Source organism: Colobus angolensis, unplaced genomic scaffold, assembly GCF_000951035.1.
Source record: "Colobus angolensis palliatus isolate OR3802 unplaced genomic scaffold, Cang.pa_1.0 Scaffold91, whole genome shotgun sequence".
Classification (NCBI taxonomy): Eukaryota; Metazoa; Chordata; class Mammalia; order Primates; family Cercopithecidae; genus Colobus; species Colobus angolensis.
Window position 1 is genome coordinate 6664499 of NW_012123043.1, and position 10395 is coordinate 6674893.

A 10395-nucleotide genomic window follows, 5' to 3' on the forward strand; every position below is an offset into this window, starting at 1 on the left:
TAATGGAAAATGAGACATGATTGTTTCTATCAATAAGGGACTGGTGAAATAAATTGTAAAATGAGGCTTACAGAGAGCGGGATGGGAGCTATTAAAAAGAATGTAGGCCGAGGCAGGCGGATTACCTGAGGTCAGGAGACTAGCCTGGCCAACATGGAGAAACCCCGTCTCTACTAAAAATAGAAAATTAGCCTGGCATGGTGGCGTATGCCTGTAATCCCAGCTACTCAGGAGGCTGAGGCAGAAGAATAGCTTGAATCCGGAAGGCGGAGGTTACGGTGAGCCGAGATTGTGCCATTGCACTCCAGTCTGGGCAACAGGAGCGAAACTCTGTCTCAAAAAAATAAAAATAAAAAAGAATATGGTAGGCCTCTAAGTGCTGATGACCATTAAAATATATTCAAGATATATTATAAAGTGAAAAAAGCAAATTGCAAAACAAAATGTAGAGTTTTAGCCTGTTCATATTTTCATTCATTCTAAGGTGTACATCCTTTCCTAGCCTGTCACCTAGGCTGGAGTGCAATGGTGTGATCTCGGCTCACTGCAACTTCTACCTCCCAGGTTCAAGCAATTCTCTCGCCTCAGCCTCCAAGTAGCTGGGATTACAGATGTGCGCCACCGTGCTGGGCTAATTTTTGTATTTTTAGTAGAGGCGGGGTTTCACCATGTTGGCCAGGCTAGTCTTGAACTCCTGACCTTGTGATTTGCCCACCTCAACCTCCCAAAGTGTTGGGATTAGAGGTGTGAACCACCCTGCCCGGCCGACCTGTCAGTTTAATTGGCAGTTGTTGGTTTTTTTCTTCCACTTAGAGGCTTGTAAAATAAAAGTGTATCTTACAATCAATGACACGTTAGGTTTAACGAAATATGATATAACTATAAATACTAGTCAGGCCAGGACTGCATCTGGAAAGCCCTAGGTTGGAAAACTCTTAAGCTATGTGGAGAGCCCTCTGGTAAATTTTAAAAACCCTAGGTGTTGTGGCACAGACAGAAATTGGTTACCAGTAAGAGTCACACAGACCAAAAAAATGAAGACCAAAACAAAAGAAAAAGAAAAAGAAAGAAAGAAAAAAAGAAATTGGCTACCAGGAACTTGCTTATTAGGTCTGTTGACATGGCAATGCCAGAGCATTGTCATGTAAGGCAGAGATTGGAGGTAAGATTCTAAAGTTGCGGTTTTTACTTTGAAAGGAGATAAAAGCCCAGATACGAGGAGGCTCAGGACCCCTCTGCTCTGATAAATTCCCAGTCTTGGGCTGCCTGGGACTCGCGCACCACCAAGCTGGCAGCTGGAAGAACAAGCAAAAGAGGAAATAAAAGGTGCCTGAAGTCCCATCTGCTTTATCATCAAGTGTTTCTTTCTTAGTGGCATTATATCCTTTACCCAAGTTAGGTAAAATGTTGCCACCTAATTAGAGTTCTGCTGAGCCACTACTCCAGGGGGGACCTTTGGCTTCTATTATACGTGTAATATATTTAAGGATATTTTCAGTGTAAAAGCCAGAAAGGATATATGGTAAGTTAATGAGAGCTATTTCTCAAGAATGAGATAGAGATTTTAACTTTCTACTCTATATATTTATGCATTAAGTTTCTAAAAAAAACTTACGTGTATTACCTTTTTTTTTTAAGATGGAGTCTTACTCTGTCGCCAGGTTGGAGTGCAGTGGTGCCATTTCAGCTCACTGCAACCTCTGCCTCCCGGGTTCAAGCGATTCTCCTGCCTCAGCCTCCCGAGTAGCTGGGACTACAGGCGTGTGCCACCACGCCTAGCTAATTTTTGTATTTTTGGTAGAGACGAGGTTTCACCATGTTGGCCAGGATGATCTTGATCTCTTGACTTTGTGATCCCCATGCCTAGGCCTCCCAAAGTGCTGGAATTACAGTCGTGAGCCACCGCGCCCGGCCACGTGTATTACTTTTATAACCAGGGGGAAAAGGTAAAAGCATTCAAAAGGGAAAATAAGGGACAATGTTAATAATGAAGCAGGTATGAGACTACTGATTGCGACCTCCAACTAACCCTCCTGAATTTTGTCACGAGCTTGAATTACTTTTCCAATATATAGATTTGCTTTAAGGAATCAAAGAAATGTCCCCAAAGCCCAATCTCACTTCTTCAAGTAAAAATAAACTAACAAATCCTTCTACATTGCATGCTTAGGAAAAGTACAGTTTATTTCTAAATTAAATGTATACATGGTTTGGGAGATTTACTCATTAAGAAAACACTTTGGTAAGAATAAATTGAGCGTTTACTGAATGGTAGTCTCAGTTCCTGCGGCTCTCCTGCTTATTACCTCATTTGATTTAAAAAACAAAAACAAAACGTTATGAAAGCCAGCTTCAAGGCATTCCTTTGAAGGGAAGGGACTCCCCGACCCCGCGCCTCCCCCGTCACGTGACCCTGTGACCCGGAGCAGCCATCTTAGGCATCGCCTCATAGAAGAACTACATCTTCCAGAACCCTCGCGCCCTGCGTCGTGCTGGCACTTTTACCGGCCGGGCCTTAGAGCGGAGCCTGTAGCCGGGCGCCATCTTTGACGCTGGCACTCTTGGTTTTCTGCTGGTGCTGCTGCTGGGAGGACGACGGACGGCAGCGGCCAAGCAAGAAGAAAGACGTGGCAGCAAGCGGGAGTCGGGGATAGTGTCAACGGTTCGGTAAAGTTTCTGTTCTCTGGTAACTAGACCCGTTTTTTTGATTCCCGGGTGGCTTGGGGCCGGGGAGGTGGGGGAGAGGGCGAGGGGAGTGGCAGCGGCCTCCCCTCGCCCCTGGGTCGCGGCCTATCCTGGGAAGTCAGAGCCGATCCTCCAGCTTCGCCGTAACGACCCCTCCCCCGCCACCTCCCGGCCGCGGCCCTCGCCGGGGCGGGCTGGGAGCCCCAGGCTCCCGCTCACTTTTCCCATCCTCCCCACCCCCACCCCCCTTCACCCCACCCCCACGGCGCCTGCTCCTTTCCCAGCCAACCTTTCTCCCCTCCCCCACATCCGGTGTTCGCTAATCTGGGGGAGCCTGGAGCAGCCCCCGAAAGCCGATTGTTCCCCCGAATCCGAAGAGAGAACTGACACTAGATTGCTTTCTTCGGGGCAACAGTTTCTCTAGTTGAGCGGACCCTCACTGCCTAAATCAATCAGACTGAGTGCCGGGCGCTGAATTTACCTACTCTCATTCCTCTCCAGGGTCCCACTACTTTGGAGCTTGTCTCAAACTCCACATACAGAAAGCCACCGACCTTATTCCGGTATCCTACACCCATTCCCCACCCTCATTACACTCCCACCCCTGGCCCTCAGCGTCGGAGTCAAGAGCAACAGGGACACTTCCGTTCTCCTTGTAGGATTGGTGAAACCGTAATGAAGAACACCCCTAAACTCCCATAATCGGTGCGGATTCCTATGGGGAAGGCCTATATTGTTGACATCTTCCAGGCCTTGGTTCTGGACCTTGAGAAGGAGGCTGTGGAACTAGAGATAGCGATGGTTTTTAGGGTAAATGTATGTAGGTATTGGGGGAAGGGGAGGGATCAATCGAAAAGAAATGGAAGTGGTTTAAAGTTCATATTTCACTTTTTGCTATCCCTATAGCGTCCAACTTGTGAGTTACTTACAGGCTGTAAAAGCTTCTCCAGTCTAAAAATATCTGAAAACTAAACTTGAATTAACTCTTGATACAAATAGTACTTTGAAAATGCAGCATTTAACCTTGTTTTAAAATTTTATTCTCAAAGCATTTTTTTCCAGCCAGTCATATTTTTAAAAGGTTGTATTACTTTTAGTTAGAACTGAAAGGGCTCAACTAGCATTTGCTGTGACCAGTATGCGGAGTCTGTGTTGGCTTTCCAGAATTGACTTTTTGGGTTGTATTGGCAAATCACAGTCCTAAATGATGAATGTTGAATGATGCACTATGTTTTTGTTTAAATGAGATTTCCTGAAAATAGTTAATTTCAGAATTAAGGGAAATTGATGTCGCTATCATGAGGCATCATAAAAATATATATTTTAAAAGGCGAAGGCATTTCAAGCAGATACAGTTCTTGATGAAGCGGAAAGAACATGGATCTGGAATTTGGAAGACCTAGCTGTTAGCTGCTACTAACCAACTCTGTGACTCTGGGAAAGGGGGACTCAGTTCTTAACTTCTGTAACATGAGGACACTGGACTATTTGAATTCAGAACTTAGAAAATTGGAAGGGACCTTAAAGCCCTCTAAGAAAGAGTTCGGGAATGTTCTCCATTGCTGTCACTTTTCCTCCAAAAATAACCGGGCTTGGAAGTTATTGGTCCAGTGGGAATTTGATTCCCCATAGAAATTGGAGAAAAGGTAATGCAAGCAGAGAGGGACAGCTGTATTTCTGCTTGAGTTATAAACCCACTAACAGATTCTGGTACGAATTGTGGAGACATAAAGATAATGAGTGTATGTACTTTAAGTGTACCAGTTTCCTCACTCTCTCCTGGCAGAAGATGCAGCACTTTTAGTGATTCTGGGATTCTGGGATGTGTTCCTATTAATTCTAATACAGATGAAGAAGATGTGGTAGAGGAAAAGATGGTAGCGGAAGGAGTGAATAAAGAGGCCAAACAGCCTGCTAAAAAGAAAAGAAAGAAGGGTTTGCGAATTAAGGGGAAAAGGCGTCGGAAAAAATTGATTCTTGCCAAGAAGTTTAGTAAGGATTTGGGATCTGGGAGGCCTGTTGCAGATGCCCCTGCTTTGTTAGCTTCCAATGATGCTGAGCAGGATGAAGAAAGTCTTTTTGAGAGCAATATAGAAAAACAGATCTATCTGCCTAGTACTAGAGCCAAGACCTCCATTGTGTGGCACTTCTTTCATGTTGACCCCCAGTACACCTGGCGGGCTATTTGTAACCTCTGTGAGAAAAGCGTCAGCAGGGGTAAACCAGGTAGCCATCTTGGTACATCTACTCTTCAGCGACATCTGCAAGCAAGGCATTCACCTCATTGGACCAGGGCCAACAAGTTTGGAGTTACTAGTGGAGAGGAGGACTTTACCTTGGATGTATCTTTGTCTCCCTCTTCTGGAAGCAATGGAAGCTTTGAATATATTCCTACTGATCCATTAGATGATAACAGAATGGGTAAGAAGCATGATAAATCAGCATCTGATGCCCTAAGGGCAGAAAGAGGGAGATTTCTCATCAAAAGTAACATTGTCAAGCATGCTTTAATTCCTGGAACTAGAGCCAAGACATCTGCCGTTTGGAATTTTTTTTACACTGATCCTCAACACATCTCAAGAGCTGTGTGTAATATATGTAAAAGAAGTGTGAGCCGGGGTAGGCCAGGGTCCCACTTAGGGACTTCAACACTTCAACGACACCTGCAAGCCACACATCCTATCCATTGGGCTGTTGCCAACAAAGACAGTGGTGCTGTTGCAAATGGATTAGATGAAGCTGAGACTGAGAGAAGTGATCTCTTGAGTGATACCTTGCATGGAGAAAAGTCTACAGGCAGCCAAGATTTAACAGCTGAGGACCTTAGTGACTCTGATTCAGATGAACCTATTTTAGAGGTTGAAAATAGATCTGAAAGTCCTATTCCCGTTGCAGAGCAAGGCACTCTGATGCACACGCAGGAGAGAGAAACAACATGCTGTGGAAATCCAGTCTCAAGTCAAATAAGTCAGGCAATTATCCAAATGATTGTGGAGGATATGCATCCTTACAACTACTTCTCAACCCCAGCCTTTCAGAGGTTCATGCAGATTGTGGCCCCTGATTATAGGTTGCCATCAGAGACTTACTTTTTCACTAAGGCTGTACCTCAGTTATATGATTGTGTCAGAGAAAAAATTTTCTTAACTTTAGAGAATGTTCAGAGCCAAAAAATACACCTGACTGTTGACATATGGACCCATGACCCATCCACTGACTATTTTATTGTGACTGTACACTGGGTTTCTTTGGAAACTGCATCTTTTCTCAATAATGGCAGGATCCCCGATTTTAGAAAGTGGGCAGTGCTTTGTGTTACAGGTTTGGCTAAAGACTGTTTGATAACCAATATTTTACAAGAATTAAATGACCAGATTGGTTTGTGGCTTTCTCCAAATTTCCTTATCCCTAGCTTCATTGTTTCTGACAATTCCTCTAATGTGGTACATGCAATCAAAGATGGTGGTTTTACCCATGTGCCATGCTTCCTGCATTGTTTAAATATGGTCATTCAGGACTTCTTCTGTGAGCACAAAAGCATTGAGAATATGTTAGTGGCTGCTAGGAAAACCTGTCATCATTTTAGTCATTCGGTCAAGGCCCGTCAGATACTGCAAGAGTTCCAAAATGATCACCAACTTCCATGGAAGAATTTGAAGCAGGATGAAACTGGCCATTGGATTTCTACTTTTTATATGTTAAAATGGCTCTTGGAGCATTGCTACTCAGTTCACCATAGTCTTGGTAGAGCCAGTGGAGTTGTGCTCACCTCCCTTCAGTGGACTCTAATGACTTATGTTTGTGATATTCTTACGCCATTTGAGGAGGCTACCCAGAAAGTGAGCGTGAAGACCGCAGGATTGAATCAGGTGCTACCCCTAATCCATCATCTACTCCTTTCCTTGCAGAAACTCAGAGAAGATTTTCAAGTCAGAGGTATTACTCAGGCCCTCAATCTGGTGGATAGTTTATCTCTGAAACTTGAAACGGATACCCTACTAAGTGCCATGCTTAAATCCAAGCCCTGTATCTTGGCTACTTTGTTAGACCCTTGCTTTAAAAACAGTTTGGAAGACTTTTTTCCTCAAGGTGCTGATTTAGAAACTTATAAGCAGTTCCTTGCAGAAGAGGTCTGTAATTATATGGAATCTTCGCCAGAGATCTGCCAAATTCCAACTTCAGAAGCTTGTCCCTCCGTTACAGTAGGAACTGATTCATTTACCTCATCTCTAAAAGAAGGCACCTCCAATTCAGGTTCTGTCGATAGCTCAGCTGTAGACAGTTGTGCCCTTGGAAGCAAAAGCTTCATGTTCCCTTCTGCTGTAGCAGTTGTGGATGAGTACTTCAAAGAGAAGTATTCAGAGCTCTCAGGAGGTGATGACCCTTTAATTTACTGGCAGAGGAAGATAAGCATATGGCCAGCTTTGACCCAGGTTGCCATCCAGTATCTAAGTTGCCCCATGTGTAGTTGGCAATCTGAATGTATCTTTACTAAAAATAGCCACTTTCATCCAAAACAGATCATGAGCCTGGACTTTGACAATATAGAACAACTGATGTTTCTGAAAATGAACTTGAAAAATGTTAACTACGATTATTCTACATTGGTTTTGAGCTGGGATCCTGAGAATGAAGTTGTTCAAAGCAATGAAGAAGAAATACTGCCTTAATTTCTTTTTCTCCGTTTAAAATGGGCAACTTTTTGCTGTGTTACTGTATCTTAATGGCTATAGTTGTTAAATATAATCGTTATCTTTATAAACACATCTGGGGAAACCTGAAATCACAAAAGGGCTGAAAATTCCTCAGAGGCAATATAATTTTGATAAAATGAAGATTAAAGATTTCATAGCTATAACTCATTGTCGCTAGCACTTGAAAATTTTGCTTATACCAATGAGAGAGAAAAGATATTTTTAATTAAAAAAAATATAGTGCAGCATTGAAAGGCCTTAGGCTTTCTGCCTGGTAGATTGAACTAGTAATTGGTTTTAAGTAAAATTTCCCCCACCATGGGAAATTGTATTGCTCTGAAACCAACGAAATGAGAAAAAAGTACTGTAGGCTGGCATTCCTCCTGCCTCTGTTTTCCTGTTTCCTTAAAAACCCTGATGCTTAATTACAACTTGGCAAAAAGAAAACCCGTGAAATTGTTTTATATTTGGAAATTTCTAATTGCCTCCTCATACTGGTCAGCTTTATAATTTCAAATTGTTGAGTGTGATAGTGTTATCCTTTATATTTGGAATTGGATCTTATATAAAAGGGAAATATTAGAAAAAAATTAGGAAAATATACTTTTAGTCTTTGAAATGCCTGTTTTAACCTTTATAAAATATTATAAAAACAAGGATTGTGTAGGTACTTTCAAATGATTTATGGGTAAAAACAGACTAAAACGTTTGCAAGAATTGGAAAAGATTGAATGGGAATTGTAATGAGAGCCCTTTGAACATGCTTGGAAAAACCCAGTAGATATTTCCCAAAGATTGTTTCTGTAATTTTAGGTAATCTTTTTAAAAGCATACTTAATGACCCATAATACTGTATTAACTGTGCGGTTGTTTTGGCCATTGAATTCTTAATGAAAACTAACAGGTCAGTATTTTTATGTGTTAGGAATCATTGGTGAAATGAGTGAATTGATCTCATTTTAAGATCCCTTTTTACTCTGAGAGTATGTTTCTGTGATTGAGTAGGAAGCCAGAAAATGATGACTTTAGTAAAAGTCTATTAAAAGTTTCAGACTGAATAACTAATGTGAGATCCCAATTTTTCCTTTTTTTCATTTTAGATTTGGGGATATTCCCTGCCCAAAAAATTCCTGGAAAATTGACTAGTATTAAGTGTGAGTAAAAGGTGTCCACTTTTTTTTTAAGTTTTGACTTTAGTTTTGTCTCGGATAGTATTTGGCAAGATTTAGCCTAGAACTTATGTAGTATTTATTACATGAGAATCAAAATTGCTTTGTTACTGGGCTGGTTTCAAAGTTTAGAACTCATTTCTATGTATCAAAATAAGGGTTTTTTTTTTGTTTTTGTTTTTGATTTTTTTTTTTTTGAAATTCTTAAATGGTAAATACGCCATTGTGAAGTGAAATCTCAACTCCAAAAGTTTACCCTTTTACTAACTGGAGTAAATATATACTTACAAAGTCTTTAGCTGTAGCCATTAGTAGTAAAGAATTTGGACCTAGGCTGCGTAAGCAAGCCTTTCCAGGGCCACTATTTAATGGCAAACCAGTGACACTGGTGTTGATACAAAATAAATAAATTTTCCCTTAGGTAAAGCTTTCTGTGTTTTGACAGTGCCAGTTTAGAATGGCTATAATGCTGCTCTGCCTTCTACAGCTTGCTGCACCACTCTGTAGTTACTCTATTACCATACGGTTCTATCTTTTTTGGTTAAACACTCCCTGATGACGATGATGGATTTATATACATACATCCATATTATACATATTGATATATGTGTAAGGATTTACCTTCGTCTTTATTTTGTGGGCTGGGCAAAATTTAGTGTAACAGTAAGTTCATGATACTTTGGTATAAGAGTAAGTTCTTTATTTTTATAATGAACCCAAATCTAAAGTCTTTTATAGTGCATTTTAAAAGGGGAAACTCACCCAAATGTTATATTTCTATACATTTGTGTATATATGTGTGTGTGTGTATAAGCCAGTTAGTATATATCTGTATGTATATTATATACATAAAACACTATATTTTTGCATACAAGTATGTTTTTATTATACAGATAATAAAGATGGGGGAAGGTTTCTGTTTTTTTCTTAATAGGTGAAGAAATCTTGAAGACCAGAAATTGGATCTTACTGAAAAACTGATGGTTTTTTTTGTTTTTTTTTAAATTATATTGTTCAGCTATGGAAGATGGATTTTTTTTTTCATGATCCTTTGACTCTCAAGTTCATCTTTAAATGAACTCTTTTTTTTTGTTTTTGTTTTTGTTTTTGAGGAGATAACTAACCCTAGCTGTCTCCAGTCTGACAAAGGTTATTTGAATGGACTTTATCTCCCAGTAGTTGGGAGATGTTTTAAAAACACATGCTGTGTTTGAATTGTGGCTGAGAGGTTTTCTTGGCAGTGTGAAGAGGAAAATTTTTTCTGCCTCATTATTATTAATTCATGGATTGAGTGTTGATTCGACCTACAGGCGTAATAGATTGGAACTCAGTGAAGACACAGACGTTCCTGTGAGAGCAACCAGCTAATGTAAGTGGGGAAGCAGACATTTTTGTCATGAAAGGAGTGAACGTTCTTGTCATTTAAGGCATAATTTTCATGGATCAGTAAGAAATTAAAAGGTCATTGTTCAGATATTTTTGCTTGTACATAATTGTTTACAAACTTTTAGTTTTTGAATGGAAACATATTTTTTTCTTTCTTTTTTTTTTTTTTTTTTTGGTGACGGAGTTTTAGTCTTGTCCCCCAGGCTGGAGTGCAATGACGCAATCTTGGCTCACTGCAACCTCCTCCTCCTGGGTTCAAGCAGTTCTCCTGCCTCAGCCTCCTAAATAGCTGGGATTATAGGCATGCACCACTACACTCAGCTAATTTTTGTATTATTAGTGGAAATGAAGTTCCACCATGTTGGCCAGGCTGATCTGGAATTCCTGACCTCAGGTGATCCACCAGCCTCAGCCTCCCAAAGTGCTGGGATTACAGGCCTGAGCCACCGCCCCTGGCCCAT

The 10395-nt window shown here is 41.0% G+C and overlaps 2 protein-coding genes across 6 annotated transcripts in view; both read left to right on the forward strand.

Moving 5' to 3' along the window:
- The first annotated feature begins 2503 nt into the window (after positions 1 to 2503).
- ZC3H11A (zinc finger CCCH-type containing 11A) overlaps positions 2504 to 10395 on the forward strand; it is a 64573-nt gene continuing 56681 nt past the window's right edge. Inside the window, exons 1-5 of one of the 5 annotated variants that reach the window (XM_011931819.1) lie at positions 2543 to 2686; positions 3187 to 3248; positions 3345 to 3495; positions 8480 to 8533; positions 9859 to 9917. The gene's annotated coding sequence lies outside the window, so the exon portion shown is untranslated. Of the gene's footprint in view, positions 2687 to 3186; positions 3496 to 8479; positions 9918 to 10395 lie in introns of all 5 variants that reach the window. The other 4 variants (XM_011931817.1, XM_011931816.1, XM_011931818.1 and 1 more) reach the window with 4 other exon arrangements.
- On the forward strand, positions 3726 to 7451 carry ZBED6 (zinc finger, BED-type containing 6). The gene has a single exon (XM_011931822.1). It carries the CDS (start codon positions 4422 to 4424, stop codon positions 7353 to 7355), a length of 2934 nt encoding a protein of 977 aa, XP_011787212.1. The 5' UTR covers positions 3726 to 4421; the 3' UTR covers positions 7356 to 7451.